Source organism: Lithobates pipiens, unplaced genomic scaffold (assembly GCF_037356315.1).
Source record: "Lithobates pipiens isolate NorthernLeopardFrog02 unplaced genomic scaffold, aLitPip1_a1.2 Scaffold_22, whole genome shotgun sequence".
NCBI lineage: Eukaryota > Metazoa > Chordata > Amphibia > Anura > Ranidae > Lithobates > Lithobates pipiens.
Window position 1 is genome coordinate 168307305 of NW_027507784.1, and position 21258 is coordinate 168328562.

Below are 21258 nucleotides of genomic sequence, written 5' to 3' on the forward strand. Positions count from 1 at the left end.
ATTATGTACATGCGCCCCGCAAAAAAAGAAAAAGTCCCTCCACTACACTCACCTCCTGGGCCCCTCTGTTTACCTGATGGGGCCCAGAAAATTTTAAGTATGCCCCCCCATAAGCAAGTAAGGGCGGGGAGAATATTAGCAAGTCCCATTTTTTTTATTATGCAGTAATAAACTGTATTGCTACCCGGGCCCCCCCCTGTGAAGCTGATGGGGCCAGGCCCGGTACAACAGGACCAGTTGTACTGCCTTATCAGCGGCCCTGGCAGCCGCTGGCGATAATCGTAGGTAAAAGCCAGCATGCTGGTTGCACCCAGGTCAATTAACTTCATACATTAAGCCTGCCCATACACGGTTCACATCTCAGCTGCTGAAATGGCCTAGATTTAAACCATGTATGGACTGCCTAAGCAACAGAGTAGCTACTTGGCATGGGACCTATAAGCTACTGGAGATCACTGTAATATTGGTGCCTACTAGAGGGATTTCCAGCTTCCATGAAGATCTGACAAAGGTATAACATATACATACTTACATTGGTACAAGTTGGAATAATGGAACTCTAAAAAAAATAGCCATGCCTAAACTTCAGCTTTAAATCTGAGAGTCTTACTTTTGTGCATGGTTGTCTCATAATGTCCCATAGTCTCTTCACCTAGAGGAGTCCACTGGTGACTCAGGGGATCTATAAACATCTTTGAATGTCTCAGAAAACTACTACAAATTCTTTGATTTACCATTAAATGTCCAGAGGTTGCTAGACAATGATAAGTAAAAAATAAAAAAAAAAGAATTAAGTGTGACTGTTGTATTTTTGCTGCCCTCTCATGCCTTGCTGCCTTAAGTACAGGCCCAAGCCTGAGTTATGGTAAATAAGGACTTGGTAACCAGGCTGTATACAGTTATTTCAATAACAAGAAATTTACTTGACACAATATAATTAATTTAGGATAAAAGATAGACTCTTTGTCAGGGTTTAATTGTTGTTTGTATTCTCACAAAAAAAGATTATCCCTTATTTCCTGTGTGGTCAGCAGGACAGGAAGTGAGTTGAATATTTCCAACCTAGACATATACAGCAAAACAATGACTTTATTGTAATATAGCTGGGTAGAGATAACATTTCTATTAGGGTTTATTGCTATTTGCATACCTGTTGGTTTCCCATCACTCTTTGTCCCAGGGACCATTAAGTGAGGAGTAGTGAGGAGATACCTTCTGAACAACCTTCTGAACAGGGGCACAGTCAGCAAATAAATGCTGATGGGGTTTTAAGACTTTTCCACTCACTCCAAAAATACCTGAAGTTCCACCTTCTAATTTACTTTTCAGTTAGCATCACCTCTCACTAGTGTCATGGCAGGTATCCTTTCTGAGTCCTCCCATTAAATGTGATAGCCTTTTTTTTTTTTTAACAATGAGAGTAACCAGCACTGGCAAAACTTAAAGTGGATGTAAACCCACTCTCATCCTTTCTGAACTACTGAAATATTGGTTATCTAGAAGGATATACATGCGTCCTGCATGTATACTTATCTGTCAAATGTCTCCCCTCTGTCTGCTATGAGACCCGAAAAACTGCAGATTTTGTGGGTGGATTTGTTTTCCAGGGCTCAGTGGGTGGAGTTTCCCCGCCCACCTCTAAACTCCCTTTATTAAAATACATTTTCTCCTGTGTATTTCTTACACTGAACTTCTGCTATGATCACTAGCATCTAGTCAAAACCCAGAAAAGTCCCCACATGACTTCAGCATGCCAAATCATGCTGAGTTGTGGAACAGCCAATCCTTGCAGAGCAGCAGAAGAAAGGAGTGGGAGAGAATTAAAAAATAATGCATGTCTCTTAGGCTAGTGCATGAGATATGTAAATCACCTGTCGCTCACAGCAAGGGGGAGGATTTGACAACGTTTTTCTCTGTTTGTCAAGATTTATCTCACTGAACAATAAAAGAGGATTGCTCAGAGCTGGATTAACTCTTTGTGGCAAGACTGGGCTCAAATGATAGGAAATTGTATACTATACATTATGACATCAAAAAAAATTATTTGGGTTTACATCCACTAAGTATAATGGTTTCTTCGAGAAATTGCTACAAATAGAAAATATCAAAAATCTGGCATTTCACACAGTAAACAAATAAATGGAGGGCGGTAGTATGCACAGGGAAAGACTGTCCGCAGCAAAGCAACCTCAATAAAACAATCACAACATATTGGAAAGGACACAGAATTAGGACAACCACAACATGAAGTTTGTTAAATCACAGTACTATGTTTAAACAAATGGCGCATTGTTTTGGCTTTTAGAAGCAGAAAGCAACAAAGCTGGAGTATTATGTTTCACGGTACTTTTGAACTTTTGAAAGAAGCCAGATATAACTGCAGGGAATAAGTTGAACAGTGTTCTCAAGATCAGTGTACTACTATATAGACAAATGCAGGCAGTTTACTGTTGGTGGTCATTTGTGGCAGTTCATTTTGATTTAAAGTGCATTTGTAGCCAATTTTATTTTTTGAGCCGTAAAAGTTTAACAGTACAGGTAGTAAGGTTGGTCACAGTTAATAATTGTTCCAGAGAATACATGTTTATCAAAAGATAATTTCAGCCACCTTGTAATACAGGTGTAAAAAGGGTATATGTCTCTCCCTTGGAGAGAAGTGTTTTGTAGTAGAAGAAGGCATAGATGGATTAGATAGGACTGAGAAAAGAGAGGAGCAGAAGAAGGGGGGGTGGGGGGGGGCACTGAGGAGGGTGGCCATGACATCCAAGTCATGGATGGCATATCTATACTGCCATAAATGAGTTCTGAAACAGTCAGTGCTCATTTAATCCACCAGCTCCTTTTTTTTGGAGGACCCTTAAAACTGATTGTGAAGTAGTTGTAAAGGGTAAGGTTTTTTTTTTTGGTTTTTTTACCTTGCATTCTCTGCATTAAGGTAAAAAGAAAACCTTCCAAGATTGTCTCCCCAAACACCTGAGCCAGAACTTGATTCAGCGATATGCCTTTGATCTCTCTCTCCTCACTGGACATGATGGCAGCAACGGGAGTCATTGGCTCCTGTTTCTGTCAATCAAATCCAGAGAGGAGGGAGTGGGGAGCTGTGCTAGGAGTGTGTATAGAGTAGACACAGAGAGCCTGTCTAATTGTTTCATGGCTTACAAACATTGGTTAGTATTTACAGTAGATTAAATAGACTAGCATGGAGAGTGCCCTATATCATTCTTACTAATGTTCCAGCAAACTGGGGAGGTTAAAAAAATTACCTAAATTTGCTTGTCTTCAGACAAAAAACAAACAATCTCTTGACATAGGTATAGTAGATGTACAGGCCCACTTAATTTCCACAAAATCACCTTTTTTCACATAACCCAATAAGCCATACAACACCAGGGGTTGGATTAAGTGGCTGCAACAGACTTTTATTAAACAATGTCAAACGTAACATTAACATAAGCAAAAAAATTTATTGGAATTGGAAATTTATTTTAAAAAAAATGTTTTGTATCTGCACCATAAAAACAAAGGCCTCCAGCCACCAAAACACCAGCGTCAGAACATTATTACAATATTACTGCAAGGGCTGCAGATATTCTTTTTCTTGGGGGGTTCTTAGGGTCAGCCTTAGGCTGTTGAAAAAAATAGGATTTCAGGAGGCTGCAGTGTCGCCCCAGGACATAGGTCAGGACAGCCACTGCGGGACAGCTGAAACAGGAAAATTGTAAAGTATGCTCTCCTCCTGCACTGTTCTACTAGCCTTTGGAGGAGATGGGCTGTTGTGTGGTTGTGCGGCTCCCGCAGCTGAGAAGTTACCTTAGCCTAGCTTCTGTGTTGTGGACGGATGCTCCATTATCTACACCCCTGCCACTGCAGATACCATTCTAACACCAATCCTGAGGTGGCTGTCCAATCTCCATCAAATCTGGGTAAAATTCCAGCCTGTAAGGGCTCTAAAGCCTAACCAACTACAGTGACAAAATGATAATAATTCAAACAATATTGCAAACAATAATAATTCAATATATACTACACTCCTCCTATCTGGAAAAAAAATGTACATTTAGATAGCTGGTGGGTGGGAAAGTTAGCCTGATACTGCTCCCCTCCACAGAGCACATGTTGGTCTCTTGCACTGTTGTTACCCCTCCTATACACCTCCTACACCACTTAAAGTGGTTGTAAACCTGGTTACGAATAAAAGTACGCAATTTTAACTTATTGCTGTATTCTAGGGTAATAGTCAGCACCTCTCCTCTCAGTGTCCCTCCACCAGGTTGTTGTCTCCGATTCTCTCACCTCTTTTCATTACCTCCTTTTCTTTCTTTTTCTCCCATTCTTCCCCTCTACTTTTCCATTTCCCTTTTCTCTTAATATTTTTTTTATTGTCTGTATGAAGGCACACTCAGTGTATTCACCCTCTGATCTTTCCCTCTTCCTCTCGTGCTTTCATCTCTATAAGAGTAAGACTATTATCTGTCTCTTCATTGTCTACTCTTTACTACGCTTATATGCTTACTATAATAAGTAATATCAGTCGCAATTGTTTGGAAGTTCCCAAATTACTTTATGTGATCTTTGTATTTGTTGTACTCATTTTTGTATGTAAACTTTTCTTCAATAAAAACCAATTTAAAAAAAAAAAAAAAGTGGTTGTAAACCCTTACAAACCACTTTGACCTACAGGTAAGCCTAGATTAAGGCTTACCTGTAGGTCCAAGCAATATCCCCTAAACCTATATGGTTTAGGAGATATTTGCCCGAAAACAGGCACCGCTGTCTACGGCGCATGCGCCGTAGACAGCGGCGCGCAGGCGCACTGAGCGCGGCATTCTCAGCGACGGAGCTGCCGCGCGTGTCGGCTCCCATGCGCATGCGCGGGAGTGACGTCATCGCGGCTTCGCCGAATGACAGCGGCGAAGCTGCGAGACCCCACCAACAAGATGGATGCGGTGGACTACAGGGGACAGCGGCGACTTCGCTGGCTCCTGTGTCAGGTAAGTGACACATAATGGGCTACTATGCGATGCATAGTAGTCCATTATGCTTTACCTTTGCAGGGAATGAAAGAGGAAGTAAACTCATCAGGGTTTACTTCCTCTTTAAGTCTGTAATGAAGGTAAGCACCTAAAAGCACACCACATCTCCTCATTTACTGATCAGCTGAACGTATTGCCAAGCTATTGATACTCATCATTTTCTGTCTAAAATTTTGCTATGCAGGTAAACAGGAGCCATTGAGACTGTACAATGAAAACATAGAACATCTTCCAGAGGGGTCATTCTTGCCACCTATTTCTCAACCTGTTGGTCCAGAGTCTGAAGTCATGAAAGATACCAAGGTAAAAGAATTTTACACAAAATATAGGTGACAATTGAATTGTTGGTTATTTATACAAAAACAAATTGTAAGAAGCAATGTTGCCCATGGTGACCAATTATATTTCTCTTTAGTTCTATATATAAAAAAAAAAAATCGAACAAGTCTCCATGAGCAACTTTTTCACTAGCCTTCCTATTTTTAACAATAAAAGTGCAATTAGAGTAATCTTGCCATCTGCGACAACATTTACAAAACAGCTCCTCTGACCTTGGTTGGACATTTTTTGTTTCTGAACAGTACCTTTCTACTCTGTGCCAATAGTGGAGAAATAAGTTAGTGGCTGATACATATGTTGGGTAAAAAGAAATCTTGAAAGACTTGTATCTGGCCTGAAGTATCCGTCACGAACCATTTTTCTACAGCTTCCTATAGAAATTCTTAAATGTTGTTAAAAAAGGCCACATAAGCCCAATTGTTTGGTTGCTTTACATTTCAATGAAAATAATTTATATGTATTTTCTGTTCCTGCATGTGTGGATAGATTCAGTTACTACAGAGAGAAATTACATGACCCACAGATTATCCAGAACTGGCTATAACACCATACCCACCCAGACATCAAGTTTTGCTAGTAACAGAACAAGCACATCTGCTAAGCTGGCACAACACTATGCAGTTTTTGCAAATAATGCATTCATCTAAACATTGCTTGTGATAACTCAGTATCGTACAGGTTAATGAATATAAATAAATGGTATCAATGGTGGTAACAAAAATTACTGGATTATCCAGCATGCCTGTTCAGCTAGTTAGCCCTGGTGAGGATAGTTATTCAAGAAAGAGTCCAGGATTATCAGTTCGAATCCCAACCATGACACTACCTGCCCAAAAGTTCTTGAGTTCATGTTCTCATGTGCCTGCATGAGTTTCCTCTGGGTACTGCAGTTTCCTCCCACACTCCACAGATGTTCTAATAGGTTATCTGACTCCTGTCTAAATTGACCCTAGTATGTGTGTGTGTGTGTGTGTGTGTATGACTGTAAATTGAGGAGCTTAAATTGTAAGCTCCCCGATTGAAGGGACTGATGTGAATGTACACTATATTGTTGGTGCTATATAAGAACCTATAATTATATAATAATAATAACTTACAGCTTTGGAAATTACAAAATACACAGGTAGATATTTTTTTTTTTTTAAAGAGGGAACATCTAAACACAGGAAAAGGTGATCTGGGGGGCAAAAAAGTAATTTAAAGTCCCCATGTGACTTCTCCTGAATTTACAAAATCTGAAAGCAGGAGTGCCAGTATCAATGAGGCCTTATTGTGTAGTAGATCAAAGAAGAATGCTATATAAACCAACTAGTGTCAGCTAAGCAATTCAGTCAAATCAGTTGATAATGCAATGATTTTAGATAAAATAGTTTTACAGAGATCTGATGATTATACAGTTGTTCAGCTGATTAACTTAAGAAAGATAAGATTTGTATTAGACTGATTTTTATAGAAAGAAAAACACTTTTTATCTTCAAGAATTAAATGTGATTAATCCATTGCTATCATTTAGTAATAGTAACAGTGATAGAAATCTCGCTGCTGCCATTCCACTTAACAATGCTTGTTTCCTGGCTTTCACTGGCTTCAAAAATATTTAAAGGCACTGAGCCAAAGCACATATGCATGTTACAAAGTGAGAGGTTGGTAGTTTTTGCTAAACAGAGAGGTCAGCAAAGGCAATAAATGACAAAAATTTCCAGTCAACCAAGGGAGACTGGACAATGGGGATTTTATGTATGCCAATACAAAAATAGAGTTAAAAAATATACAACTTTATTTATGCATTAAAATACACTAAAACGCCATATCCATACAGTTACCATATCAAATGTACAATGTATGTCGTAAAGAATTAGGTTGATCAAAAAGTTTTGGATACAATCTTGCTTCCTCAGGATCCACTTTCTCATATGATCTTAAGATATGGCAGATAATAGAAGATCTAAATGAAGAACCAATAGTTTCAAAGTGCAGATGGTATCATAAGAGGAAAGTAAAATGACATAATGTAGAAACATTTAACCAAGTATCAAAAATTGGGGAGAGCCAAAAACATAGAAGCTGATGCTGGGAGGTGGAAGCCAAAATACCTATCTCCCTGGAAAAACAAGACAAGGCTAGTTTACTCCTAACACGTATACTCAATAATACAGACGTACTACCACCAAAATCATCTGGCATCCCCACCTAGCAACTACACAGCATGTTGACTTGGTCAGCACAGGGAGCCTTCATGCTATCTCAGTATAGGTTTCTTTTAAGTAACAAGTGGCTATAATCTACGCCAGGAAAGACCATTGTTGTGTTTAGGATGAGCTTGATGTTTGAGTCGAACAGCGAATATTATGGGGCGTTCGTGGTAAATTTGAGTGCAGCGGAAACCCCATATTGCACTGTGAAATTGCAGTGCATTGCTGTTTGATGATTGGCCAAAGCATGCACCTGACCTACATGCTTTGGCCAATCACAGCGTGCTCTGCTGAGAGAGCCATAATTGGCCAAAGGCAGGGTGCAGTGGTCATCTTGGAGGTCTGTTTGGGGTCATTATCATACCTGCGGCCCAGTCTCTGAAGGGAGGGGATCATGCTCTGCTTCAGCATGTCAAAGTACATGTTGGAATTCATGATTCCCTCAATGAACTGTAGCTTCCCAGTGTCGGCAGCACTCATGCAGCCCCAGACCATGACACTCCCACCACCATGACTGTCTGTAGGCAAGACACACTTGTCTTTGTACTCCTCACCTGGTTGCCGCCACACGCTCTTGACACAATCTGAACCAAAACAGTTTATCTTATTTGAATCAGACCACCAGGATCCAGTAATCCATGTCCATAGTCTGCTTGTCTTCAGCAAATTGTTTGCGGGCTTTCTTGTGCATCATCTTTAGAAGAGGCTTCCTTCTGGGACGACAGCCATGCAGACCAATTTGATACAGTGTGCGGCACATGACCTAAGCACTGACAGGCTGATCCCCCACCCCTTCAACCTCTGCAGCAATGCCGGCAGCACTCTAACATCTATTTCACAAAGGCAACCTGTGGATATGACTCTGAGCATGTGCACTCAACTTCTTTGATCAACTATTCAACCATGGTGAGGCCTGTTCTGAGTGGAACCTGTCCTGTTAAGCCGCTGTATGGTCTTGGCCACCGTGCTGCAGCTCAGTTTCTTGGAAATCTTCTTATAGCCTAAGTCATCTTTATGTAGAGCAACAATTCTTTTTTCAGATCCTCAGAGAGTTCTTGGCCATGAGGTGGCATGTTGAACTTCCAGTGAACAGTAGGAGAGAGTGAGAGTGATAACACCAAATTCAGCAAACCTGCTCCCCAATTACACCTAAGACCTTGTAATACTTAGGCCGCGTACACACGGGCGGATTGTCTGCCCAACTTAGTCCGCTGAACCGTGTTTCAGCGGACAATCCGCTCGTGTGTGGGCTTCAGCGGACTTTTTCAGCGGACAATCTGACGAACAAAGTCTTACGGAATTTCCGTAAGACAGTCCGTTCAAACTTGGTTTTGTCCGTCCAAACTTGGTTTCAGCGGACAGTCCGCTCGTGTGTAGGCAAGTTGGACGGACTAAGTATGGCGCATGCTCAGAAAGGATTTACACGGCCGAAGGTTGCATTGCAGTGTATAGGACGTAGTTTTTCTAGTCCCGTCGTACGTGCTGTACACGTCATCACGCACGCTTTCAGCGGACTGTCTGCTCATCGTGTGTGGTCAAGTCCGTTCATGCAAATTTTGAACGGACTGTCTGTCGGATTATCTGACGAACTTAGTTGGCCAGACAATCCGCCCGTGTGTACGCGGTCTAACGTGTCACATGACACCGGGGAGGGAAAATGGCTAATGGCTAAAGGGCCCAATTCTGACATTTTCACTTAGTTATTTTGAGGGGAGGGTATATAGTGCAGGGTATATAGTGCATGGTATATAGTGCAGTGTACAATATATAATATTGTGTATTGAAGTGGTTAAGGGGGACCCTATGACAGAATTAAGAAAAAAAAACAGCATGGGGTTCCCCCCCAGTTCATACCAGGCACTTTGGGTCTGGTATAAATTTTAGGGGGAACTCCACGCTCAAATTAAAAAAAAATCCATACCAGGCCCTTGGGTCTGGCATAGATTTTAAGGGGGACTCCACATCAAGATTCAAAAAAAAAATTGGCTTGGGGTCCTCCCAAAATTCATACCAGACCCTTATCCGAGCATGCAGTCTTGGCAGGCCACAGGAAAAGGGAGGAAAAGAGAGCGCCCCCGAACCGTACCAGGCCATATGCCCTCAACATGGGGAGGGTGTTTTGGGCTCCCCCCAAAGCACCTTATCCCCATGTTGATGGGGACAATTGCCTCATAACCACAACCCTTGCCCGGTGATTGTGGGGGTCTGCTGGCGGGGTTCTTGTTGGAATCTGAACGCCCCATTTAACAAGGCGGCCCCCAGATCCCGGCCCTCCCTCCCTATGTGAATGGGTATCAGGTACATTGTACCACTACCCATTCACCAAAAAGAAGTGTCAAAAAGTAAAAACCACAATACACAGCTTTTGACAAGTCCACCATTAAAAAAGAAAAAGGAAAACAAAAAGTGTCCTGTGATGTCCATCCATCTTCATGGCGCCAATGGACTTAAAAAAAATAGAAAAAAAAACCTCTCCCTCGATGGGAGGCGTCCCGCTGACCACTGCCTCTTGGCTGTGACAGCTGTTTTATAGGCAATATTGCCCATTGCCTATATAAGAGCTGTCACAGCGTAAAGACAGCAGTCACGGGACGCCTCCCATGGAGGTGGAGTATTTTTTCTATTTTTCGGGTCCGTCTGCACCGTGATTGAAGATGGATGGACATGGAAGGACACTTAGTTTTTGACAAATATTTTATTAAAAAAAAGTCTCTTGTCATTTTTAACTTTTTTTTTTTACACTTTTTTTGGTGAACGATTAGGGGTACAATGTACCCAATATCCATTGACATAAGGGGGATCCAGGATCTGAGGGCCTCCTTGTTAAAGGGGGCTTCTAGATTCGATAAGCCCCCCATCCGCAGACCCCCACAACCATCAGGCAAGGGTTTGCGGGGATGAGGCCCTTGTCCCCATCAACATGGGGATAAGGTACTTTGGGGGGACCCCAAAGCACCCTCCGCATGTTGAAGGCATGTGGCCTGGTACGGTTCTGGGAGGTGCTTTCTCCTCCCCCCTTTTTCGGATAAGGATAAGGATAAAGGATAAGGAATAAGGGATAAGGATAAGGGCCTGGTGGACCCCACCCCATTTTTTCTTTTTAATTGTAGAGTGGCATTCCCCTTAATATCCATATCAGACCCAAAAGGCCTAGTATGGACTAGGGGGGGAAATCCACGCTGTTTTTTTCAATGATTTTTTTTAAAGTATATTGCTGGGATCTGGCAATACATTACAGCCGTGAGCAATTTTATATGACATTTTTTTCTTTCGAAATTAAATTTTTCTGCGGTATGGTTATAAACATGGGGAAGATGCACTACTATACAGGCAGACTAAGGGGACCCCCTGGAACGATATTTAAAGGAATATGCTGGTAGGTTAATTGGCTTCTGTCCCAAAAAATAAAATAATTGGCCCTAGTATATGAATGTATGTGTGGAGCGCTGCGTAAATTGACGGCGCTATATGGGTACCTTAAATAAATAATAATAATAGATGAGCATCTTAATGAGACACAATGTATAGGGATAGGGACAATTGTAGACACGCACCCATGCTCATCAGGTTGAACTGGATGGACTGGTGTCTTTATTCAACCTTACCAAATTTGTATCTATGTAACTATTTCATTTTTATTGTTTCACTTTAAGCATTATTAAAATCGCTGCTCCTGCCATTTTAAAAACTTTTTTTTGCATTGTTACATGTCCCCTGGGGCAGTACCTGGGTCCTCAAAAAATTTTTATGGCAATAACTTGCATATAAGCCTTCAAAATGAACACTTTTGATTTTTCAAGTTTGTATCCCATAGACTTTAACAGTGTCCACGTTTGCACAAATTATTTGTCCATTTGCATATTCTGGTGCGAACCGAACTGGGGTGTTCGGCTCATCCCTAATTGTATTGAAAAACCATTAATCATAATTTTAGCCAGTGTAGCAGCCCACCCATCCCTTTATATGACATTGATAAGGATTGCAATAGGCATCAACTAACCGCCCTACTTACATTGCCTTACTGGATTGGCCCATCTCAGCAGACACCAAATGCCTACAGCAAACCAACTGTACCATGAAGGTTGTAGTTAGGCCCACCAGATATCCCTAGGCTCCTGCCTAGGTGGCTTTGTTAATTGATCCAGCTATGCTCATAGTTGGTAAATTTAAAATTGGAGGGCCCTCTTTCTATAACAAAAATAACATTAAATGTTTGGTTTGCTGACTGCTGAATAATACAATTTAGGTGCAAAGTTGTTGCTGATGTATTTCTTTGCATACAGGAACCCTTAAAGCTACCCCCAATTATGGAAGAGTCCTCCAGATTCCCACAAAGAAAGAGGAGGCGCAAAGCTTCAGATCCACCAAAGGAACTTTTGGTCATACCACTGCTTGTTCGCTTTGAGAATCAGAAAATAACCCAAGGCGAAAAGACAAAGACAGATGGGAACACAAAAGCTGTACCTGTGAACAATGATGAAGGTACAGTGCATTTAGGAGGAAATTTACTATGTACCGTGTATTTGTAAAAATGCCCATAGATCTTATTATAGGTTGTTATCTATTTGTTTATAACTAGCTGTGTGAAGCTAAAATTTAAAAAGTTCTAATATTTAATGTCACCATTTCATTGTTCATATTATGTGACTAATTAAGTCTGTGCAAATGTATAAAAATCCATTACTACTGAAAAAAAATTCCAATAACTATGTTTCGACCATGAACACACTTTATTCCAATGAATTATAAACCTAGTCAAATTGGGTTCCTCTCATAATGTTTACTCTGGTCATCAGAAGCCCTCAACCCATCTTGGTAACCACAGTTGTGCAATTCTATAACCCAACATCACAAATGAAAAGTGACAAAAAAAGTAAATATAATAGTGAGCAATTAAATGGTCATATAGGCAAATGAGATAATAATTATCTTCTAATATTCCTTAGCTGCTACTTATCACATTTCTTAGTCATTTTTCCAAAACCCAGTCTTGTCTGTTTCAATACATTTTTATTTAAATAATTAAAAATAAACAATGCACAGGAACGTAGATGAACTTCTTACATATAGGGAGTACACATCTTAGCATAGGATACATACCGGTAAAAGGTGTGAGTGAATTCCCCTATCACAGCATAGGTGAAGGAAGTATCTATTAGGAGGGGAAACCTTATAGTACAATCCACAATGGGAAGCTCTTGTCAGGGGATCACCCCATAGTCTTGCCTCTAGGCAAATAATTATCCCACAGAGATAGAAAAAAAAAAGTTAAAAGAAAAGAGCTGAATTTAAAGGATGTACAGAAAACAGACTACAGGAATTATGGAGGAGGGGAGGTAGGGAAGGATAGCAATCAGGAAAGGAAGTTTAAGTTGGGCCATCTCGGACAATCTATGCACGAGCTAATGCATCGCCCCATGATACCAACAAGGGTTAAATTGCCCATAAACAGTCATTTACTTTCCTGAGAAATAATGAGAGATCCAAAGACTCCAGATCTTTTTAACATTTTTGACCAAATCAGAGATTTTCTGTAGACTTTTGTGGTTTCTTTTCAGATCTATGAGACCTTTGTCATTGAGAAATATAGTTCTACAATATATAGTTCTACAAACATGTGTCTAGGATAAGAGTATCCTAGATTGTAAAAATGCATGTGAACATAAGTCTTCCATTGTGTAGTGTTTAGGGAATGGTCTTTGCTAAGGCCAGCTAGGCTAGTGCTATACCCCACACAAACAAACAGAAATTCCCAGCGCTGCCCTAGTTTGTCTGATAAAAGGTCCAAAGAATGGTGAATGAAATGTCCAGAATTGTGGAAATGGATATAGTTAAGCACCTATATGCACCTATATATGAAACAGAAGAGGGGGAGGGAGAGAGGCACCAGGTGACCAATAGTTGAAAACAGTTTATTGAGTAAATATTAAACACAGTAACAGGTTCGACTCACAGAGTAATAATAAGAGGCTGACTGTGCCCAGGTGGGCTGTGTGAAGGATCCTGCATGAGACAGTGAGATAGTCCTAGCCTCAGCGGCAGTTCTGTGTAGGCAGGAGGGAGGATGCTGGAGCCTCCGGCGTGACTTTCCTCTGAAACGAGTTCTGATTGGTCAATTCTACTGAGTCTGACAGCTGTCATTTGGCTCCCTTCAGCTTGTGGTTCCAGCGTCCTCCCTCCTGTCTTCACAGAGCTGCCGCTGAGGTTAGGACTATCTCACTATCTCATGCAGGATCCTTTACACAGCTCACCTGGGCACAGGCAGCCTCTCCTTTTTACCTTGTGAATTGAACCTGTTACTGTGTTTTATATTTACTCTTGGTCTCCTAGCGCCCCTCTCCCCCTATACCCCACACATCCTTCCTAAATCAAAGGATATATCCATTTGTTGATGGTAAGCACTTCTCTACAATATTTAATTTAACACAATATTTACTTATGATTTTCTCCATTTGAAAATCCCTTAAACCTCCAGTTCTAATCCTAATGCAGGCCATGCTGATTTCTCCCTTTTTTTTTACAGGAAAAGGCTACTTGGTTTCTTTCCTCTTCTCCATCACCTAATCTTTTGACCCTATTCCTTTCCACCTACTCAAACCACTTCCTGCCACTACTGCCCCTACACTGACCCATGTGTCCATTGATCTCTGTCACTTGTTATCTCCTGTATTTCATTTACATCCTCTTCAATTCAATCAGTCTTCTTCAGATCTAGCAGCTATTAACTATCCATTTGGATGGCATTTCCCTTTTATCTACTTGGAATGTCATATACCCACTTCATTTATCATTTTTACTAATATTGATTCTGAAAGGGCATTAGTAAACCTTTTTTTTTCTTTGTTAACTTCATAAAAGGGGTCCTGACTAAACAAGCCACATTTTGACTTACAAGTTACAATGATGGATATTGGCCCATCGTAACTTGTGCCAGTAAGCATATTGTTAGGGTGTTTATTATATGCTGATTGAAAAAAAAAAATATTAATTGCAAGTGTGCTTTATACTTGTTTAGACTGTGGACATTTAAAGCAGAACTTTACTCTCTCAATCAACATTGATTATTTTTAATCCTTATGCTGCTAGCCTTACTACTAGGAAAGTATATCATAATTACTTGTTTTAAACTTTTTTATTTATTTTATTTTATCAGTTACTTCCTGGTTTCCAAGCCTAGGCCAAAATTATAGAAACAAATGATCCAAGGTCTGGGGTTACCCCAACAACACCTCCATCCCTAATTCAATACATATATACAAGGGGTCCTGTCACGTACCTGGTGGTCGAGCCTGGAGTGCAGGGAGCGGCCCCTCGTATCCCCTGGCTATTGAACCCCTGAAGGTGGAGACAGGTATTCAACAGTCCAGAGGGCACAAGTGCCTGGTAGACGGTATTAGTCCGGAAGGTCAGCTGGGCACAGATAACAGGCTGGTATAGCGGATGATGCTTGACTGTCGCTGGCAGGCACAAGTGCGGGAACTGGCTGTGAGCAGATGTTCCGTAGAGCAGGAACTCAGGTAGGTAGCAGGAACAGCGGAATCAAATACAGGCCGGGTCAGCAGGAGACGATCAGCAAGGTACAAGGGATGAGGCAGAAGACGTGGTCAAACAGGCAGAGGTCGTAGGCAGGCAGCAATCAATCAGAGTCAAGGAACAAGCCGGATGTCAGGAATCAGATAACAGGTTTCGGATACAAGCAGCACGGATCACGGACACGCTGTAGACTGGACAGCACAGATGGAAGGGAGCCAATGACTAAAGAAGGCTTCAGGGCGCCAAGCGAACGTACGACGGGTCAGCGCGCCCTCGCACGTAGACGTGCACCCGTTCGTGACCTACGTGTGCGCGTGCGCGCGTTCGTGTCGACGCGAGTGCGTTCGTTAGCTTTGACGCGCGTTGACGGGAAACGACGGACTCTCCACGACAGGCTCCGGCGGGTAAGGTTTCTATGTCTAGTCGAGACGTTAGGGCGATCGTGACAGGTCCCTTGTATATTGGCCAAAATTTTGTCATACATCGGGAGGGCTTTACCCAGCCAAGCACACCCTCTTACCTGTATGTTTGAGTTAGAGGCAGATGAATTCCAGGAAATAAATGCTACATGAATCTTCTGCCCTTACTCAATATGGCCACAACAGAAATGCTAGGAGGTGTTTTTCCCAAGTGATTTTTCAGTAAAATAAAGCATGGAGACATGGATACATGGAGGAGCTTGCTTTCAAATATTAAAAATGAATTAAAAGGTGTTTAAATTTGTGGTGCTCGAATGCAGTGTGATTTCACCTGATAATCCTGCCACTAACACGTTCCCTTTCCTATAGTGACAACTCTAACTTTCTTGTCTTCCTTCATTCCTTCCTTCCTAGACGTATTGTCATTCACAGAAGATAGCTGGAGAAGCTGATAACATTGTTTAATATATCAGTTTAGTGCACAGGCATTTACAAAGATAATGAATTTCTCTCAGGAACGAAAGATATTCTGTACTTACAGAAAATCTACTTAGCTTTAAAAAAGGGCCTGTCGAGGATTTTCGTGCGATCACTGCCAGCAGTTATAGCTGCCAGCAGTGATCATTGTATTGTGACAGCTGGGAAACCTCCCGCTTTCAGAACACAATTGCTCCACAGGAGTGATTCCCCTATCAACACTAACCGTATTGATGGGGGAATCAAACCATTTTGTTTCCTTCAACCACAGGTTGAAAGAAAATCGTATAATTTATTGATTGCTTAAAGACTCTTAAGCGGGAATCTGTTAGGTGGTTACTCTCTCCTTTCCTCAACACACATATGCCACAGTCCTTTTACCCACCAATACATGTCTACCAGACAAATACAAACCTCAGAATACTAATTTTATGAAAATAAAATGGTTCCATTACACATCCTTTTCTACACACAGCCTTCTTTAAAGAATAACTTCAGGACTTATGTAATTGGAGTGCAGTAGTCAGGAGTATTTTATGTAAAAGACTGTGCCTCTAGTAGAAGGGTCAGGAGTGCAGAAAACACAGGTCACTTTACAGAGTACAGCCAACATTACCCCCCTCTTCCCAGTACAAATCATGCCCTTCCACAGTAAAGATCTCTCTTAAGATCCTTAAATCCCTCCTCCCACCTGACACCCTCAGTATAGTTCACCCCCCCCCCAGCACAAAACCCCTCAGCACAGACTTGCTTACCCCCCAGCACAGACTCCTCAGAACAGACCAACTTCTTCAGCACAGGCCAACCCCTCCTCCAACACAGACCCATCAATACAGACTGATCATTCCAACATAGGCCCCTCAGTACAGAGAGATCGCACCAAAACAGTCCCTCCAGTACAGGTTTATCCCACCAACACAGACCGCTCAGTACAGACAGATCCCACCAACGCAGACCCCTCAGAACAGACCAAACCCATCAACACAGATTCCCCACCTCAGTACAGACTCTAGCCCAGCTTGAATCCCCAATACAGACCAATCCCCCCACAGCACAGACACCTCAGTACAGACAGCCGCCCAAGCACAAACCCTTCAGTACAGGTTGACCCCCCCTTCCAGACCCCTCCTCCCCAGTACCAGTCCCTCAGTACACATCCTTCGTTACAGACGGACCACTACAGCATAGATACCTCAGTACAGACCAACCTACCTGCACAGACCACCCCCCCAGCACAAACCCCCCAATACAGACTGACACGACACCCCTAACATTCCTAAATACCCTTCACAGTCCTCCTTCCCACTACAGAACACTCAGTACAGACCCTCCATACTCTCTTAGTTCAGGACACTTTTATATGTAGCCTAAAAAGAATTTGAATGCACCGGGCTGCCAGTTAACATTCTTTATGGATTGATGTCCTGGGAGCACACACTCCAGCCATGAGCCCTCAGCATTCTATCCGGAAATAGACCAGCTGAGTGTGGGTTGAGTTTTTTCAGTTTGTCTCAGTACAGGCACCCCTTAGTCCCCCAAGTATAGAATTCCCAGTACAAACACCCCCCTTCCCATACAGAATCCTCAGTGCAGACCCCCTATGCCATCCTATTCCATACAGAATACTCAGTGCAGACCCCCTATGCCTCCCTATCCCTTACAAAATCCTCAGTATAGGCACTCCCCCATACCCTCCATCCTATACAAAATACTCAGCATAGACATACTCTTATACCCCTCCATCCCATAAAGAATCCTCAGTAGAGACACCCCCATAGCCCCCATCCCATACAGAATCCTCAGTACATAGACCCCCCTTTCCCCCCATCCAATTCAGAATTCTCATTACAGACAACCCCCCCAGTTCCATATAGAATCCTTAGCACAGACACACCCACCCATACCATAAATAATTTTCAGTACAGACACCCTCCCCCCATACCTCCCACCTCCATATCGAATCCTCAGTACAGAAACTTCCCTCCATCCCATACAGAATCCTCAGGACAGCCATCATCCATGCCAAAAAAATCATCTATGCAGACACCCCCCATACCTCCCTCCCCTATCCCTTACAGACTCCTCATTACAAACACCACCCTGTACCATAAAGAATCCTCAATCAAGACTCTTTCCCAGAATCTTTAGCACAGAATCCCCTCCCAAATACCGATCTCCCCCCTCCCAAAAGGTATTTACCAGATGAGTTGGGAGCTCACAATGAGTGGAGGTGCTGTGACCAGCTGACATTTCTTTATTTGATACAGCGCTGCAGTGGAAAAGATAGCAACATAGAACAGTGCAACTCAAAAAAGAAATGTCAGGTGGCCGCAACACCCCCAGCCAAGTTCACACCCATTACGGACTGCATCCCCTGAACACTCATTAGCATGCCACTGCTCCCTACACCCCCCCCCCCCTTAGTTTGTCACTGAACTGAACTCCAGTACTTACTGAGGTTCAGGGGCATATCTTTATTGTGTGCAGTGCACATGGGACATAATGGGCATGAGCACTCACTGTACACATTGGCAATATACCAGTGTCCATTCATCCTAACTGTCCCGGACTGTCCCAGTATTTTAAAAAATCCCAGTGTTCATAGACATGTCCTGGCGCTAGTTGCTGGGACTCATTCCAACACTCATCAGGAGGATGGATCTCCTTCTTAACATTACTTTCATAGTTGCAGTAATGTTATTAGTCAGAGCTGGGAAGCATTGGGCGACAGTGAGCCTGTGTCTCTCAGGTGAGTGTAAGGGCTAAGCTCCCATTGACACCATGACTGCATGCGTGGGAGGTATAAAAAATGCCACTGGCACCAATGGAGGGCGGGGGGCATATTAAATCCCACTGTTACCAATACTGGGTAGTGAGTATTGTATATTAAAGCCTCCTGACACTAATATTGAGTGGGGAATATTAAGTGCTACTAAAACCAATGCTGGGTGGGAGATATTAAATCCAACTGATACCAATACTGGGTGAGGGGTATATTAAATGCAACCGACATCAATGCTGGGATGGGTATATTACATTACACACTCCTGACACCTGCACCCTGTACATTACATACTTCTGACCCCTGCACTCAGTTCGTAGGCTCAAGTTTTAAGCCCCCCACTCTTTAGCAATTTAGCCACACACACAAAATACTGCTCCGTCTCATTCTTCTCCTCTGGGTCTTTTTTCCTGAGGAAGGTAGACAAATTTGTGATTTTGAATATAAACACGCTGCATTTATAAAATACACCTGGTAAGTTCACATTTATAGATAGGGCCATGGTGTCTGGGAAGTAGTGCTGTTTTCTGCTTTTGGGGATATGGTTCTTTTCAGTGGGAAGTACTGTGCCTGTTGACTATTTGCTGTAATAATACTTTTTATAAAACATTTGTACAAATTCCACGAGATGTCTAGTACTGGATTCTGATCAAAAAGATGATCAAAACATAATCATTCCAATGCGTAAAGTCATTAAAGTTATTTGCTCATTTCATTGCAGACTGTAAATACTGTCAAACCTCAAACATTTTTGTGGCCAGAATAACGTTTAGTGATGAGACGCTCTGTCAGCCCTCAAAGCTTTGTGTTCTAGTTTTTGCATCCCAAGAAAACATTAATTTCTGTTGATTATTAGCCAAGCAAATAACCATTAGTAGCTGGTGAACTTGGATGTTTTTTTTTCTCACAAAACATAAATGAAAAAAGCCTTTTCTAAACATGGCAGTGCTCCATTGGAATAGCTTTATATTAGTGCTTTGAATTCGTAACAAAAAAACTTCTAAAGATGGCACAATTATAATCCTTAGCTCATGTGTGGTGGATTATGGTCTGAAACCGTTTAAAGTGCCCTAAGTAAACATATATTCAAAGTATTCCTGTTGGTTTTGATCCAGGGTGGGCAAACATCTCTTTTTGTGTTATTGTTCTTCTAATACCTCTCATCCTTCTTTTTCTTTTAGATCATTTGTTTAAGGCACAGGTGTGACACAAGTGTTTTTAAAGCTTTAATAGCAGTCATCTCTGGGTTCTCAGCATATATAGCACTATATTGTACAGGTTGTAAACTACATTGCAATTAATCACTAATATCCAAGCAATGAATTCAAAACTTAGATATATGCAAGAATTTATGTATTTGCTATAAAGCAGTTGTAGGGTAATACCTTGGGCGACAGGATTGTTGGAGGACAAATCAAGCCTCCAGATATATTCATCTTTGTAACTTCCGTATCTTGTTTTGCATCCTTTTTCCATCTCTTGATATTTGTGGCTAAATTTAGCAAGAAAGCTGCAGGGGAAAAATGGGTGCAGAGAAGAACCTGACAGCTCCTTATATTCCTGAAAGGATTAAGGCATCTCGCCCATGTCTTGTTTGATTGCCTGTATGATTAAAAGTACTTCTGCATTCTGCCACCAAGTTGGCATACCAAATTAAGACTACATGGGAAACGCACCTAGGTGCATTAGATGACATGGATTGGGAGGACATTTTAGACAACTACAAACTGGTTTCTCCTAAAATCTCCGGTCGGTTAACACAACTAAATGTCTTGCATAGAGTATATCTAACCCAGGTCCACATAACTAGGTAGCTCACTGTGACAACTTTGCTCTACCATGCCAGATACCTTCTATCATTTGGTATGGGCATGTCTAGTAATACAAACATTTTGGGTCCAAGTAGTATAATTTTTCCATGATCACATGGACTTTACGTTATCTCTGGACTCTAAACAATGCTAGCTTGGTCTCAACCTGGACCCAGACACTGATACATTTCTGACTAAGATAAAAAAAAGAAAAAAGGAGCTGCGCCAAATAATACAAATCAATAAACCAAACACTATAAGAAAAAGTCCATGGAAAGTTTATGTTATTCAGGAAAGGAAAGCGATCGCACCACAGTGATTCCACACTTCCTTATCGCTATTGTGCCCAGCCACCGACAAAAAAGTGCGTTTACCAGACGGTAAAAGCACAAGGAGCGTTTATAATCCCAAGCCACTGACAGCTCCTCGCCTTCACCAAACACTTTGTCACTCAGGAACGAACGATCCATATACTGAAGAATCACATGCCGCTCCGCATTCTCATCAGTACCCAAATTCATAATATAAAAAGAAAAGAAGCCTCCCATAGTGTAAAAAACTTCAATGCTCTTTTAATTATAATAGAAATGCACTTACATAAAAACCAAAGATTTTCGCATATAAAAACAAGCTGGCCGGCAAAACAAGAGCCCGTCCTCCTCTCGTAACACG

At 41.8% G+C, this 21258-nt stretch overlaps 1 protein-coding gene across 13 annotated transcripts in view; it reads left to right on the forward strand.

Moving 5' to 3' along the window:
* KIAA2012 (KIAA2012 ortholog) overlaps nt 1-21258 on the forward strand; it is a 266686-nt gene that overhangs the window by 92732 nt on the left and 152696 nt on the right. For all 13 annotated transcript variants that reach the window (XM_077448591.1, XM_077448592.1, XM_077448593.1 and 10 more), the window contains exons 7-8: nt 5218-5336; nt 11848-12046. In XM_077448591.1, the coding sequence (XP_077304717.1) occupies nt 5218-5336; nt 11848-12046 (318 nt within the window). The remainder of the gene's footprint in view (nt 1-5217; nt 5337-11847; nt 12047-21258) is intronic.